The 17,390-nt window shown below is 37.9% G+C and overlaps 1 protein-coding gene across 1 annotated transcript in view; it reads right to left on the bottom strand.

Moving 5' to 3' along the window:
- Positions 1–3,141: 3,141 nt before the first annotated feature.
- The window catches only part of STK10 (serine/threonine kinase 10), a 124,807-nt gene continuing 110,558 nt past the window's right edge, over positions 3,142–17,390 (bottom strand). The window contains exons 16-19 of the mRNA XM_074212417.1: positions 14,548–14,736; positions 12,689–12,814; positions 11,959–12,072; positions 3,142–5,830 (exon numbers count right to left, since the gene is read on the bottom strand). Of these exons, the coding sequence (XP_074068518.1) occupies positions 5,690–5,830; positions 11,959–12,072; positions 12,689–12,814; positions 14,548–14,736 (570 nt within the window). The 3' untranslated portion in view covers positions 3,142–5,689. The remainder of the gene's footprint in view (positions 5,831–11,958; positions 12,073–12,688; positions 12,815–14,547; positions 14,737–17,390) is intronic.

Raw genomic sequence — 17,390 nt, 5'->3', positions numbered from 1 at the left:
AAGTCCCCATCCTTGACTTCTCACTTTCATCACCATACTCAATCTATTGGCAGGGCTTGTCAGTTTTATCTTTGTAACATTTCTCCACCATGGCCCCTTCTCTCTGACACTGCCAGCACTCTGATACAGACCCTCATCATCTCCTGCCTAGACTATTGAAATAGCCAACTAGTTGATGTTCCTGCCCCAAAGTCTCTCCCAACTGTAGTCCCTACTCCACTCAGCAGCAAGTGATCTTCCCAAAATACAGATCTGACCATGTCACCCTCCCTTTCCCCTTCAATAGTTCTCTGTCACCTCCAGGATCAAGTTTTAAATTCCTTTGGCATTCAACCTGCCCCTCTTTCACCTTCCTCCCTCTCATACTCTTCAGTCCAATGCCTGTGGGAGTCTTCCTTGCTGGAGCTTCCAAGCTCCATGTATTTTTCACTGGCTGGCTGCAACACTCTTCCTCATGTCTATATTCCTAGGTTCCTTCAACCTCAACTAACATCCTATCTTCAAGAAATTTTTTCTAATCCTCCCTAATGCAGGGCCTTCCCTCTTAATTGTCTCCAATTTATCCTGAATATATCTTGTTTGTATGCATGTTGTCCCTCCATTTGACTGGGCTCCCTGAAATCAGGGGCTGGGTTTTTTTTTTTTTTGGTCTTTCTTTGCAAACTCCTGTACATAGCCCAGTGTCTGCTCCATAGAAATCAATTAATAAATGCACCTTGACTTGATAAGTTAGCCAAATATTTCTTTACAAGTACTTGGTCTCCAGAATAAGAACTCTTTTTGGTATAGTCCCCTGGAAAGGTTCAGGCTAAATACTAGGAGGAGATCTAGTAAAGCTGTGTCATGAAAACCCAAGGAGAAAAGAACAAAGTTTTCCTTCGGATGGGAAAGGCAGTAGTGTCAAATGCAGAGAAGGTCAAGAAGAATGAGATTTCTGAGAGTGTACCATTAGATGTAGTCATTTAGAGATCATTGGTGACCTTGGAGAGAGCAGTCTCAGTTGAGTGGTGAAGATTCCAGTAGGGAAAAGTCCACAAGCGCGTAGTCCATGAACTAAAGGAAAGCTCACAGATCATCCAGTCCAAACTAAGCAAACCAGTATTCAAGAACTTTCAGGAGAGAAAGGACTGAAAAGTAAAGGAGGAGGTCAGGAGCTGGGAATAAGAGACAATGGCTTGTAGAAAACTTTCCGGAAGTTTGCCTATGCAATAGAGGAGATATGTAGAATGAAGTCCTGAGATAGTAGGATCAAGTGAACATATTTAAAACTAGGTTAGGAGGCGGCTAGGTGTGGTAGTGGATAAAGCACCGGCCCTGGAGTCAGGAGTACCTGGGTTCAAATCCAGTCTCAGACACTTAATAATTACCTAGCTGTGTGGCCATGGGAAAGCCACTTAACCCCTTTTGTCTTGCAAAAAAAAAAGGACAAACCTAAAACTAGGTTAGACCTAGCCACATACTCAGACTGCAGATAAAGGGGTTAATAGGGAGAGATTAAAGATTAGAGGGAGGGATCTTTGATTGATCTGGATACAAAGCTTTTTAATTGCTGTCCTTAGAATGATGGAATTTAAATTAATCCATGATCAATGGGATGTTCAGATGTAAATAATTCTACTAAACCAGGACTTCTATGCTCAGTGTGGCATGTATGAGTCAAAGCCATTTTCATGCAACATCAAGTACCTATTTGACATGCTACTAGGTTCTTAGGAAACAAAGGATGAAAAGAAGTCCCTTCTCCTAAGGAACCTGTATTCTACTAAGGAGTACATGTAAACAAATACATAGATTCATGGCACAATTTTAAGAGGAGCCTAACAACTTAAGGGTTGCCCTGATTATGATTATTCGCAATCATCACCATTTAAGCTTTCAGTTCTTCATTTCGTGTTGTACAAACGATGCTGAATTGTCGCCATCTTGGGGGAAATGCCCTTTGCTTTCTTTACTGTCTGGTATAAGGTTTTTGCAAAGCTGAGCTTGTTTTTAGCCCCCTTGTAATAGTCAAGCCTGGCAGAAGTCAACCCAGAGTCACTTGGTTGCAAAGCAATTCTATGGACTCATGGCCACCTAGTGGTCTCCAGCCTCTATAATATCCTCACTATGATTCTCCATTGCCATCTGGTGGCCAAGCTTCAAAAATTGAAATTTGAGTACTATAAGGGGGTTGACCTTGTCAAGTCTGAAGGAAACCAAGGTTACAGACTTTCATATCCCTCTTTTCCTTTCCTATTTAAAAGAGAGTGCTTAAACTGAAAAGTGTCTCATGTAGGGTTTTTTTTTAACTTCTTGATTTGTTTGATAGAATATATAAGAAAAACCAAACATGGTCATAAAAGGGAAAGTCTACAAGCACGTAGTCCATGAGCTAAAGGAGAGCTCACAGATCATCCAGTTCAAACTAAGCAAACCAGAATTTTGTTCATGAAAACAGTTATCAGCCAGTATTCAAGAACCTTCAGGAGAGAACTATTGTTTCCTGAATTAGGCCATTTCATTTTTGGTTGCTTCTAATTGTTGGGAAGTTTTTTTATTATATTAAACTTAAACAGGTCTCTCTAACTTCTGGTCTTAATCCTGCCCTCTGAAAACAAATACTAATCAGAATTCCTTCTGATTGTATGGAACCTAGAGGCACTGGATCTTTCATTTTGGTCAAGGAAACACTAGTCCAGAGAAAATTTAAGATGCAATGAGCTGATGCTGAGTGAGATGAGCAGAACCAGAAAAACAATGTATACCCTAACAACAACATGGGGGTGATGTTCAACCTTGAAGGACTCATTCAATTCATCAGTGCAACAATCAGGAACAATTTTGGGTTGTCTGCAAAGGAGAGTGCCATCTGTGATCTTGTTATTTCTTAGACATTTTGTCTCTTCCTTAAGGATATGATTTCTCTCTCATCACACTCAATTTGGATAAATATACAACATGGAAACAAAATAAAGACTGACAGATTGCTTTTAGCTGGGGGTGAAAAATTGTAAAACTCAAATAATATCTTTAATAAAAATAAATTAAAAAGAAAATTTAAGATGCAAGATGGAAAAAAAATCTGTTAAAATAGATCCTGTAGGTAAAAGTGAGTTTGTTCTGCATTTATTAAAATTAGACTCAATAAAGAATACCCAAAACATAGGGTTTTTTTTTACCTTGTTACTTTATTAGAAGCGTATTTACATAACCATAATCATTCCATGGAAAACACTTTACAAAACAGCTTTGAATAAAGTATTTGAACTACGTAAAAATAACCTCTCTGTCTCTTAAAAAAAGAAAATATAAGTTAGTTTCATTAACTTTAATAAAGATTATGTTAAAAAAAAAGGAAACATTTCAGTTGGATTGTTTTTTGTCTTGTTTTTAATTTTTTAAAAACTGCTCAGTACTGTGCCTGCCTGCCTTAAAACTTGGTACAACCATAATCTGTATAGATGAATCAGAACACACAGGAAAGCCACAAATATTACGGGATATAGGTATTCCTGGAGTAATTTCATTAAGTCCCCCCCCTAAAAAAAGAAAGGCCAAATGAAGGATTTCTCAAGTCATTAAGTTATCATTTTACTTTTTTGCACACAGTCAAAAGAAATGAAAAATTGTAAATGAAGGACCAAGTCATATCTGCCTGATCTTTCATTGAAGTTGGCATAATTTGGCTGAAGTGGATATATATTCTTTTTTTTCCCCACACTGCCACTTCAAAATCTCCCTACTAGCTTCACAATTACAATAGATTCTAATGAAAGAGGGAAAGTGATGTAGTATGTTGGCGTATTATAGAGTCTTCCCCCAAAGCACTGTTTTAACTTTAAAGACATTTATCACTGATGTATGAAAATCATATTTAGGCCAGTAGTCAAGAAATGAATATTCAGCTTAAGAGCATGAATATTATGATTAAGCTAGTGTCAATCCTCCTGCAAAGCATCTAAACTGAATATTTGCTTTCATATCAAGATAAGCCTAAACATCCCCAAATGCTCAAAATTAAGTGGTTTGTTACTCTTCCCTCACTCCCCCCCCCCAAAAAAAAATCACAACCATTGTAGCCAATGTTTGCTTTAAAATGCAATGTGTTAAGCATACTCTGGTGATAGTCTGAACCAAAACAAAGTAGTCTTCCAGAGACTTTACTGACCAGAAGAATGGATAAGCAGACCACAGTATGCCCATATATTTCCTATGAACTTAACCCACCAAATTATTTTGTTTCATGTGGATTGAAAACTTACAAGATGGTGAAAGAAAAAGGGAGAATTCCTTGGGAAATCATTTGGGCACAGTTATAACTACATTTTTTTCCATATTTAGATTGAATTCTCTGATGATCAGAATCTTGGGACCAGTTTAAAAAATACATTGGCATCTTGGTATTTCCTTTGTGATTCAGCTACATCTTTAAAAGTGTCTCCTGGCTTAATATCATAGGCAAAAAGCAAGTAGGAAAAAGGGCTCCAATACATGGAAATAGAATCAGATGCTGCAAAAATATTCCAGCTGCAGCTTTGGTTTTGTCTCACATTTACCTCAGTTTCTCCTATTGCTATCTTCCCAGAGAGAAGAAAAGAAGTTCAGGAGTTTTCCAGCTGCTATTGGGTATTGCTGACCTTTTGAATTAGCAATGGTGTTAGTAGCACAGTAAGAAAGCCTGGTGGTCTTGCCTATGCTTATATTCAGGTGAGATACTGGTGAGAGCACGTAATATGAAATGTTTCATAGTTTGTGTATTCCCTTTTTCTTCCTCAACTACCTAAAATGTCCACAGGCAACTTTATTTGTTATTGCTTAACAGAAGATAATTTGTGATCTTAGATGACAGCAGGTACCTGCAACATCTTCCTGCTCAGAACAGGCCAGTTAAAAGTGGCAATCCTGTCTATACTGCAGATAGCACAAGCCCATATATACAAAAAATGAAATGGCACAAAACATTCTCAAGCATATGATGAAAACTTCAGGCAGATACTTCTTTTCTGAATATGAGTAATGGCATTCTTTCCCCTCCCTTCCTCTACTTGCAAAATGAAAAGAAGTCTGGGATAGTGGATTATGAAGTATTGTAAAGACACAACACTAGAGAAATCCCCCTTTGACTACATCCTAGGCTTTGTTCAAATCCAAATGTGCATGATTCATTTTTGAGACTCCTCTTCCAGCAAAATAGAGGACACATGGAATAAAGAGGATGGAACAACTGAAAAAAGATTGCCTAGAATTTCAACAGGAAAGAACAAACTTCCATGCTCAAAGGGCCTATTAGAGTCAAAAGCAGAATTAGACTCCTTCTAATGAACAAAATTGCTACTTTGGGGGGGTAAAAATGGGGGAATTCTAATCCACACATTATTTGCCAATTCTCTCACCCACCAATACCCCCAAATGAAGATGAATTAGGTCTTCAGGTGAACCAAATAAATGCTTTGGGGGTATCAGATGGCAAAAAGCTCACATAGAATAAGGTAAAGACACAAATAAAAAAATTCAGTCATGCTATGACTGAACCAGGAACCAGCAGATGGCAATTCTTAGCACAGTTGAGACAGCAAACATAGTTCAAGGTTCTAAAGTTTTGTTGGCATTCTAGAAGTAATAAATGTTATAGGCCCTGAGTTTCTTGTCCAGAGAGAACTAGTGGGATGAAGAGGCCTTTAGAAGTTTGCTGCCTCATACCAGTTGTACTTTAGGAAGCTTCTGTAGAGCTGTATGGAAAAAACTTGGCAGGTTTGTTTGGTGAGTTGGGATTCAGACACTCAGCCTCTTCACTCAGTTTGAAGAACATCTCCTGCTCACGTTTCTTTTGATTCAGGTCATCTTCCAGAGCCTTGAAAAAAAAAGCAGAAGGATTAATGTTTGTTGAATGAATGAATGAATGAAAAAAAACAACTATATTTGGACACCCAAGAAGGAACAGCACTTCCCCAACAATATCTTAAAGCAGAGCCAAAACCAGAGTTTACACAGCCTTTGCAGAGGTGAATGTTTCAAAACCCTGGGGCCCCTGCCAGAACCCAGAAAGCTTTTATCAGGGTATTCCCCTCCTTGGCCTCATTCACAAGTCACATAACTATGTCCTCCCCATTTCCTTTTCCACTGCTGATTACCCTGACATAATATAAACAGCAATTCCCTGTGCCAGAACTAGGCAGCAATTTAAAGGGAACCACAGGCTTAGGTTTGGGCAGGGATTGCCAGGAAGCTCAATGCAAATGTAAAGCTGTTGATATTAAAACAGCCAAGTGAGTCAAGAAAAACATGAGGAAGAAAATCAGAAGAGATTTGTCCCCTAAAGCAGGGGAGAAGTCAGTTGCATTAAAGTAGCTCTTGAAAACTAGTCTGCTTCAGGAACAAGCAGTTTTAATTGTCCAGGTCAAATCCCATCACAGTGACCTTCAAGGGGTGTCCAAGTCCAGTCCTCAATAAGCCTTTCATTGTATTGAACACTCCTTGAATCCAAGAGGCCACTGTGGGGCCTAGATTCATACAGGATTTGTTAGGATTTGGCCTATATTACATTTACTTCTTTTTCTTGGCTCATTCTCCTGCTGCTCTAAAGCTTTCCCAACTTCGAAAAGCAGTTCTGTTAACAGAAAAATCACTGGTTTTGATCTTGTTCCTTCAGTTGAGTTTGATTCTAATTAATTTTTTCCATCTCAAAGCAAGATTAAGATACTATGGAAACACACATTCAATTGTGAAGCCAATTCTTTCCTAACCTATGACAAAACACCTGGATATGTCATGGAAAAATAGGTGGAGTGGGTGTATAACTTCATAACTTTAGATACCAATCATTTGAAACTGATGGTAATTCAGACAAAGGCTGACTGAGCTTTTGTGCTGATTTTTACTTGATTGATTATATATGAGCATTTGCTAAACAAATAACTAGTATAAACAAGATTATAGCAGCCATGGTTAATCTACTTAAAAGGAAATAACATCTCATTGGCTTTCCAAAATGGGTGCCCATGAATAAACTGTACCAAATGCTATTATGCCATAGGAAGAACAAATGGGAATTCAGAAAAAACACTAGAAATTTGTATGAAGTGGATAAAGTGTGAAGAAAAACTGAAAGAACAGTGTGCTCAAAGGCTATGATAAACTATAACAGAACTAAAAAGCTGCCAAACTGATGAATTGTAATGAATGAAATTACATGGCAAGGAATGACACCTCCTGAAGATTCTACACCCAATTCTCCTGAAGACTCCAAAGAGAGATTTTTTCCTCACCAAATTCTTTGCCACTGCCAAATTATTCAACATCAAGTTCTGATATGATTTAATCAGTGAAAATAACATTAAAGAAGAGACATTATCCTCTGTTTTTGCTGATGCACCTTAAGGACCAAAGTTCTTTCCATCAGACTTGCTGAAACCCTTCACATGTGTTGTATTCCCCCATTAAAATGTGAATTCTATTTGTTCCCCCAAGCTTAGCCCAGTGCTTTGTACATAGAAAGCACTTACAGAATGCTTCATTCATTCATTCAATAAATAATCTCAGTCCTAGAGAACTAATCATAAAACTAGATTTTTTTCTCCCAAATAAGAGGTGTGGATTATGGGTAAGAAATGAGGAATATGCTATCAGAAATGATCTTTGTATTTGATTTTGTTTAAATGTTTTTCATTGTTAAAAGAAAAGGTTTGGGTAGAAGGCTGTTCAAGGAAAATGACAGCAGTATATAAAAAAGGGAACAATAAAACATTTTTAAAAATAAAAAAAAATAAAGTAGAATTTAGTTACAATGTACTAATTACAAATAACTTTTATTTCTACATTAAAGAAGATTCTCAAGAACCTATCTAACAACATTGGGGTGGCCACCTAGCTGTTGTTTTAAAAAAAATATATTAATAGGGACAGCAAGGTGACGCAGTGGATACAGCCCGGGCCCTGGAGTCAGGAGTACCTGAGTTCAAATCCAGCCTCAGATACTTAATAATTACCTAGCTGTGTGGTCTTGGACAAGACACTTAACCCGCTTGCCTTGCAAAAACCTAAAAAAAAAATGTATTAATATGTTTTGCTGATTTTATTTTCTTCTTTCAAAAAATATTCTTATGATAGATGGCTCTCTGGGAAGAGGGACAGGAAAGGATAAGGTAGGAATCTAGGTGATATAAAAACAAAAGATACCAAAAAATTTTATTAAATTTTTTTTTAAAACATAAGGATTGCCTATGTATTTAAAAGTAATGTAAGTATTTTAATAGTCAGAATTCTATCTAATTCAAACTGATCCCTTAGTTAAGATTTTGACTATATGACTAATGAAAACTGTTTAAATTGCATAGGTCACAGTAATGTAGGAAATTTAATATTACATAATCCAAAACTAGGCAAATAGAGGCAACAGAGTAAGTACCTTCTTCCCCTGCTTGTTAATAATGTTGCTCAGCTTACCTGGTGTCTAGCGTGGCATTTAGATCTGACCATTCAGGAGGAAACAATTGCTGATGGCGATGTAGTCATTATAATTTGTAAGCCATGACAATATAAACATACAGACACACAGCAAGTACACAAAGGTACCCAGCAGGGAAATCATTTCCTTGTGGGAGATGGGGATTAATGTCTGTTGTGAGCATCTTGTACAAAAAGTTTCTGTGGCAAATAATGCTTGTCCAGAATACTAAAAGGAGAACCAATTAACTATTTCGGGGGGGGGGGGGTCATCCCTACTACAACAAGGAAGGATGGGAAGGGTGATTGTAATCATGTGGTGGCAGACAGCTATTCTTTGTTCCCACAAAAGACAAAATAAAAGAATACATGAGGTGCAGCAGGAAGAAAATTAATTTGGTATTATCCATAGTAATAACTTAGATTTAAAGAGGTAGCATGATATATTGGTTAGAAAAAATCTGCCTAAGAGTCAGGAAGAGCTGGGTTCAAGTCATATCTAATGATACTTCAAATAGGTAATTTAATCTCTCATTTCTTTCCTCCTCCCCAACTCTTTCAGATAAAATACAATTCTACACTGATAGAAGGGAGATAATTGAATGGTAGTTGGAGTTGGGGAGTTCCAAGTTCAAATTTGAGTTCTATCACTTAACAGCCATATGACTTTGGGTAAGTAACAACCTCTCTGTGCCTCAGTTTGGTTATCTTTTACCTCCTAAGGTGGTTGTGAGGATCAAATGAGATGATACTTGCAAAATGTTTTGCCAAAATAATAGCAGTATAGAAATGCTAGTCGTCATCATCATCATCATCATCATCATCATTATTCCAATGCAGTCATAGATCCCATCCTATCCTATCCAACTGTCATTTATATTGTGCTGCCTTTTAAGTTTGGAAAGTACTTCATATACATTATTTCATTTAAATTTTTCATGACAACCAAACTTGTGGGATAGGTAATTCAGGGTATTTATCTTCATTTTGAGATAACAAAGGTGAGGTTGAAAGAGGTCACATAACTAGTAAACTTCAGTGAGAAGATCCAAACCTAGGTCATCTGTCAACTCTAATTCTCTCCATTACACAAGACTCTCCAGAGCTAAGAATACATAGTATTTTAAGTTTTATAATAAACTTTACATTCATTCTTTCACTTAATCTTCAATGCAGTTCTGTGAAGTAGTTCCACAGGTATTATGTCTAGATGAGGGAACTGAAAAAATTTTCTAAGTAGTGGTGACCAATAGAGGATACTATCAAGGAGGCTAGAGATTCTACTTTGGAAATTTTAAATTAGAGGGGGGGATTACCTAACAAGGATACATTAAACAAGATTCAAGTTCAACAAACATCTGTGATGATGATGATGATGATGATGACACTAGGAATGCAAAGAGTCCCTGTCCTCAAGGAACCTACAGTCTAATAGGGAGATATGATGTATACAAATGTGCTATAAAGGAAGGGAGCAAAGAAGCCAGCATATAAAGAAGAAACAAGAGGGAGAGATCTATTCCATTTGAGGCCATCAGGGAACACTTCATAGTAGAGGTAGTGTCTGAGTGGGACTAGAAGAAGAAGGATTTTAAGGTTAAAATGAGGATGATATAAATTCCAGACATGGAGGACTATCTGTATCAATGCAAGCAGTACAGGACAAGAACAAGGATAGCTAGTACATTTAGCTTGGTTTGGCTGAAACACAGAGGGAAGGGATCATGTGAAAAAATGCTCTAAATATTATTGATGGGAGAAATGAAAACTATTACAATTGTGAGATGATATCTTACACCTATCAAATTGGTTAAAATGATGGATACTCTTCAACAGTGCAATGGCTAAGCAAATTATGGTATATGATTTTGCTAGAATAATACCTCCAGAGAAAGAACTCATAATTAGAAGCATGTACAGTATAGTTTTACTTATTTAAATGTGTTTGTGTGTATATATGCATGCACATGTGTAATAATGCTTAATTGTAGCTTTCTCTAGGATGGGGTAGGAAGGGAGAAAGAAAAAAAATTAAAAGTACAACAGCAGAGAACAAAAGAAAACTTAGAAGGAGGCACGGGGGGCAGCTAGGTGGAACAGCGGATAGAGCATGGGCCCTGGAGGGCCCAAGTTCAAATCTAACCTCAGACACTTAATAATTATTAACCTACCTGTGTGACCTTGGGCAAGTCACTGAATCCCTTTGACTTGCAAAAACCAGAAAAGGAAAAAAAGGAGGCAAAGAAAAGCTGAACAGTTTTGCAAACTTTTATAAAACTGCAAATAATTATAATATTTATTTTGTAGTTTTCTTAAAAAAAAAGTAAATGGGGGGCAGCTAGGTGGCACAGTGAATAGAGCACCAGCCTTGGAGTCAGGAGTACCTGGGTTCAAATCCGACCTCAGATACTTAACAATTACCTAGCCATGTGGCCTTGGGCAAGCCAGTTAGCCCCACTGCCTTGAAAAATCTAAAAAAAAAAAAATGGAAATGGAAATGGAAATAACTGATTTTATATTTAATCTTTATGTTCTACTGTGTACATAGAAATGTTCTTTTTTTCTTCACATTTTGTATTTGAGTTTAAAATGAATACAAAATTAGAGAGAAGGGGAAGAATATGAAATAAAGCTTTTCTTGGGAGAGGAATGCCCTGTGTACCACACAGCAGAAATCCCTCTGAGTTTTGCATGAGAAAGTAACATGGCTTACTGTTCAGAACAGTTTTCTTAATTTTGGCATATTTCTGTTGTGTAAGTTTTAAAGGTTCAGGGTTGAATTCATTTTAACATGCTTTATTGAGACATTCTAAATTATTTATTAATTAGTAATTGAGGATTCATTTCAAATTCAAATTAAGAAAACTAAAAAAAAAAAACCACAGAACCTTCTCATTAGAAATACATGCCCCTCTGTCTGCAATGGAGAATATCATCTGTATCCAGAGAAAGAACTGAGGAGTTTGGTTTTTTGGGGGGAGGGGGTTTGAAAGGCAATGGGGTTAAGTGGCTTGCCCAAGGCCACACGGCTAGGTAATTATTAAGTGTTTGAGGCCGAATTTGAACTCAGGTACTCCTGACTCCAGGGCCAGTGCTCTATCCACTGCGCCACCTAGGCGCCCCTAAAACTGAGGAGTTTGAACAAAGACCAAGGATTATTACTTTTAATTTAGAAAAAAAAAACCTGATATCTTATTTTCTGATCTTGCTATCTCTTTCACTTTATGTTTCTTCCTTAAAGATATGATTTCTCTCTCATCACATTCAATTTGGATCAATGTATACCATGGAAACAATGTAAAGACTGGCAAATTGCCTTCTGTGGGGGTGGGGTGGGGGGAGGGAAGTAAGATTGGGGAAAAATTGTAAAACTCAAAATAAATAAAATTTTTAAAAAAAGAAAAAAAACAAATATAACAACAGACTTCAAAACTGGAGGACCTACAGGGTCAAAGGTCAAGATTTGAGGCCCTGAACCAATTAAATCATACCACTGATTCTACACTCTCTGGAATCCAATTTGATAAGCCTTCTTACCTTTTTCCGTGGCCGAAGTTTTTCCCGCCAATCTTTCAGGTTCTGGTTATGGCTCTCATCAAGGGCCTTCAACTTTTGGGTTTCATGCTCTACCAAAAGGTGACACTTTTCATTCTATAACAAAATGCAATCAAGGTAAGTTAGAAAACCAGAGAATCAAATGCTCTGAAACCACAGGAAACAGTGGCCTATCACAAAATCTAAGAGGAAAGAACCTCAGTGGCCATCTAGTCCAACCCATGTCTCAACTAGAATGTTCTGGCCAGCATACTCACACGTCTTTAACCAACCTTTGCTTCACAACCTCCAATGAGGGGGATCCCCATCATCTCCAACTGTTCCAAAGCTTTCCCTTACCAAAGTCTACATTTGCCTCTTTGCATACCTATTGCTATTGGTTCTGCCTTCTGGGGCTGAGGAGAACAACTCTCCTGTCCCCACAATGAGAAGTGGTTCCTGCTATGAACCAGTCTTTTGATAATAAGGACCCCTAATGAAATACACACTTCTAGATATTAAGCATGAAATACATAAAAAAAAGTGAAAAGATATTTTTACATTGAGGTGGATATCAAAAGCCACCAGGGCAATAGCCAGGAACCCCCAACTGATCTCACCACCTATAGGATGCCATCATGCCCACCCTTTGCCAACCACAAAAACTGATTAAGTGCCCACTCTGAGCCACGAAACTGTGGCCAGCTCTCCATGTGTGGGCCAGTTCCTTTACCTGGAGCTGCTGGAGCTCACTCATGTTACTCTCACACTGAGTACTCATGTCTCTCATCTGGGACTCATGTTTCTGTTGTTGCTGCAGTCGCTCAGCCTTCTGTCTTTTTTCTTCCTGTTGAGAAAACTGTGACAGAGATGAAGAGAAAGGCCTCAGTGAAAAAGCAATCCAACAAAAACCAGAACCAGATCCACAAAATAAAGTCTGGTCTCTTCTAGGGGAAATCTCTGGACATTTCTTCCCTGGAACATCCCTGCCTGGGGTCATCATCTCAGGCTGCACAACTACCTATTTTGTTAACCTTAATTTGAACCATACTTTGATCCACTATTAACCATCAAGCAGCCTACTGTACAGATGCCAGATAAAGCAATTTCCTCAAAGATTCTAGAAGCCATGTAGGAGATTTTTGGCATGAATCATCATGTTATACAGTATAATAGCAACCACTAACACCTTGGTAATGCCCTAAGTTTAAGGAATGTTCTTTAAGCAATCTTATGAGAGAGATCATGATCCCCAATTTATGATTGGGAAAGGGAAGACCAGAGAGGCTACATGACTTAGTCCACAGTCACAGTTGAAAAGCAGGTAGGATTAACTGATTCCACAGCAAGCACTCTGTTCACTATATCATACTGTTTCTCCAAAACTTCACCCTGGCAAATCTACGATATGTGTCCAGTCAACCCAACCCTGCCTCAAAAAATGGCCAGGAGATTCCAAAAAGGTGAGGGTTCTATGATGAACCAAGGAGAACAAGCAATAGTACACAGTACACACATGGGATATGAATTCAGAAGATTCTTGGACCTATTCTATATTTTGTATGTTGTTGAGTCATTTCAGTCATGTCTTGCTCTATTTAGGGTTTTCTAGACAGATATACTGGAGTGGTTTTCTATGTCCTTTTCTGGTCCATTGGACAGATGAGGAAACTGAAGTACAAACAGGGTTTAAGTGACTCTCCCAATGTCCCACAGCTGCTAAGTGTCTGAAGTTAGATTTTTAACTCAGGTCTTTCTGATTCCAGGTCCAGCACTACTGATCATGCCATCTAGTTGGCCTATATTAGCCATATAATTCTGGATATGTCACAACCTCTATGAATATGTCTATTTCACAGAATTTTTGGCAAATAAAATGAGAACATAAAAAAATTCTACAGATAATTCAATCAATTACCATCTCCAGTCAATGGGTCAGAGACTGATACTCATAATTTAAAGAGTAATAATGAAGGGCAGCTAGGTGGCACAGTGGATAGAGCACCGGCCCTGGAGTCAGAAGTACCTGGGTTCAAATCTGACCTCAGACACTTAATAAAATTACTGCGCCGTGTGGCCTTGGGCAAGCCACTTGCCTTGAAAAAAAATCTTAAAAAAAAAAAGATATATACCCTTCAACTGTCAAGCAATGATGTTTATTAAGAATCCTAGCTCATCTTTTATCCCCATCTGATGGCTCAATTCAGTGGATGAAGCACCAAATCCCTAGACCTCATGCTGTATTAAACAATGGGAATATAGATATAAAAAAGAACTGTCTTCTACTGAGAGGCAGGTTAGGAGTGGGGTGATGAAGGGACAAAGGGAAAGAGAAGTGCAGATTTAAGTCAATACAAAATGATTGGAAAAGAGAGCAAACACTTGAGAGATGAGTTTAATTCTAACTTCTTATACATTGGTGACAAAAACAAAAGTCAGGTTTTTGTCAAAGATCATTGGGACATTTCCTAGCACCCTCTGGTAGGAAACAAGACAAGGAAAAACTCTGTAAACCAACAAGGACATGAGAGAATCCAAGAAGTACCATCTGAAAAGGCCTGAGCTCCCTCTCTGAGGCCTATCAAGGCTTACCTGCTTAATCTTTTCTCTCTGCTCTGAGGCACTCCCACCACCATTGATATGGAGACTCTTCTTGTACATGGCCATTCGAGTCTTGCCTTCACTTCTCTGAATCTTGGGAAGACGGGCCTTTTCTTGCTGCTGTCGCATCTTTAACTGTTCTATCATTCGTTGATTGTAACGCTGCATCTGCTCCCGCTCCTAGGGAGAACAAAATGGCAGAATCATTAGTCTTGCCAAAGAGGAAAAATCAGAGGAAAAACCATAGTGGAGTGAATTTTTTGAAATGAAAATGCTGAGATAAGGCAAGTAATAGAATTATAGACCTGGGAGAATAGATTTTTTTTTTTTGATCTGGACTTGGTGACTTCAGCAATGGAAGGGACTCTCTAGTGAAGAAACTTTCCACCTAAATAGTACAACATCTGCTCTGGAATTTAAAGTCTTATCTTAGAGCAGTAGTTCCAAACCCAGGGTCCATGAACTTGTCTTTTAAATATCTTGATAGCTATATTTCCTTTTTTTGTTTGTTTGTTTTTTTAGGTTTTTTGCAAGGCAAATGGGGTTAAGTGGCTTGCCCAAGGCCACACAGCTAGGTAATTATTAAGTGTTTGAGACCAGATTTGAACCCAGGTACTCCTGACTCCAGGGCTGGTGCTTTATCCACTGCACCACCTAGCTGCACCGATAGCTATATTTCAATAAAATTAGTTTCCTTTGTAATAATATGTGTTTCATGTATTTTAAAAACATTACTCTGAGAAGGAATTCTCAGAAACTCTCAAAAGAAAAGTCTTCATTAGATGACCAAAGGAGCATACTATGCTCACTTTTTAAAATTTCTTTTGTTTTTTCTTTCTTTCTCATGGCTTCCCCCCTTAGTTCTAATTCTTCTTTCACAACATGACTATTATAGAAATATTAAACACAGTTGTACATGTACAACATATACATATCAGATTGTTCGTTACCCTGGAGAAGGAGTAGAGAAGGGAGGGTGGTAGAAAAATGTGGAATTCAAAAGCTTACAAAAGGATGAATGTTGAAAACTATCTTTGCAGGTAATTGGAAAATATTTTTAAAAGTCTGTGACTATCCAAATCCTTATTTCATAGAGGCCCAAAGAGACTTTGACTTCCCATGATCAGAAAGCTAAATTATAGCAGCCAAAATTCAAATCCATCTGTCCTGACTTTCAATTCAATGCTCCTTTCTTAAGACCTTCCTCATTCTAATTAATACATACTCCTCCTTGGAGGCAGCTAGGTTGACTCAGTGGTTAGAATGATGGACCTGAAGACAGGAAGACCTGAATTCAATCCAGCCTCAGGCACTAATCAACTGTGTGACCTTTGACAAGGAAATAGTAAACAACTCCAATATTTTTCACAAGAAAACTCATGGATAATATGGTCCACAAAGAGTCAGACACAACTCAAGGACAACAACGACCCTAGGAGTAGGATTTAGATTTACTCGAAACATCAACCTACAGATTGGCTTCTGTGGTTACTGCATATGGATCCCAACTACCACTACTTATAAAGTCATAGAATGAAAATTGCTCCCAGAGGGATTTTTTGTTCATTTATTTATTTTTTTGAAACTGGATCTCAAAAAAATAAATAAACTGGATCTCTCTGTTACCTCACCAATGCTAATGCCTATAGGCATAGAAACTTTGACCAGCTTCATTTCTGTTCTGGGCAGGATTTCCCCTCCTCATGTAGCTTGGTGGCTTTCTAGTCTAGGGGTTCACCACAAGGGTGCCAGACACAGTATGGACACCCAATCAGTTTAGCCCTATAGAAGCTCAGAACTCCCATCCCCAAACAATACACCAGCCTCAGCCTCTCTCTGATTACAGATATGTGTTAACAAGTCCTGTCAAATCATTCAGTTCAGTATGTTATTCAGTTTGTTTTAGCAGACTAGCCCACAAGGAGTTTTCAAATAACCCTCAGTTATTGAAATTAACTTGAAAATCAAATTAACCTAAACCTTTGGTTAACTAAAGTTTTAATATAAGAGGATATGAATGTAGATCCTACATCCAACAACTACAAGAGAGATCACTGAGTAGAGGACAAAAAGCATCAAGGAGAGGTGAAGCATAGGCTCAGGATTATAACAGGAATGCCACTGCTGCCTATACTCATCTTCCTTCCTTATTCCTGATTTGTGAAGCAGAATGCTATGAGGGGCAACCAGGTGGCTCGGTGGATAGAGCACTCAGCCTGCAGTTAGGAAGACTCTCTGGGCAAATCACTGAACCCTCTTTGCTTCAGTTTCCATATCAGAAAAAAAAGATCTGGAAAAGGAAATGGCAAATCACTTCAGTATCTTTGCCAAGAAAACCTCAAATTGGGGTCATGAAGAGTCAGATATGACTGAAAAACAACAGATTTATTGGAAAGAGGATGAGTTGTATATCAGAGAAATCTGGGTTCAGATTTTGCTTCTGGTACCTGCTAATTGTGGAAACATGTATAAATCTCTGGCCCCCCATAAATGGAATGTATTCTCACTGCACCTATGACTTTTACAATTCCAGGCTCCCTTCAAAACTCTGTTAAAGCACCACCTTCACTATGAAGTCTTTCCTATGCTAGTTTCTACCCCACTGTCATCGACCTCATATTTATTTTATTTTTATTTTATAGATATCATATTTTATCATATTTTATTTTATAGATATTTTGAATGTGCTTAAATAAATAAATACATCACCTTCCCTCCTTCTTCTGCCTCCCCATGTAAACTCTTTGAGAGCAAATGTTTTCATTTTTGATTTTGTATCAGCTAAGGTTAGCCAGATGGCTCGGTGACTAGAGCTCTGGACTTGGAGTCAGAAA

Source organism: Macrotis lagotis, chromosome 1, assembly GCF_037893015.1.
Source record: "Macrotis lagotis isolate mMagLag1 chromosome 1, bilby.v1.9.chrom.fasta, whole genome shotgun sequence".
NCBI classification, from domain to species: Eukaryota; Metazoa; Chordata; class Mammalia; order Peramelemorphia; family Peramelidae; genus Macrotis; species Macrotis lagotis.
This window is presented reverse-complemented; position numbering and strand designations above follow the sequence as displayed.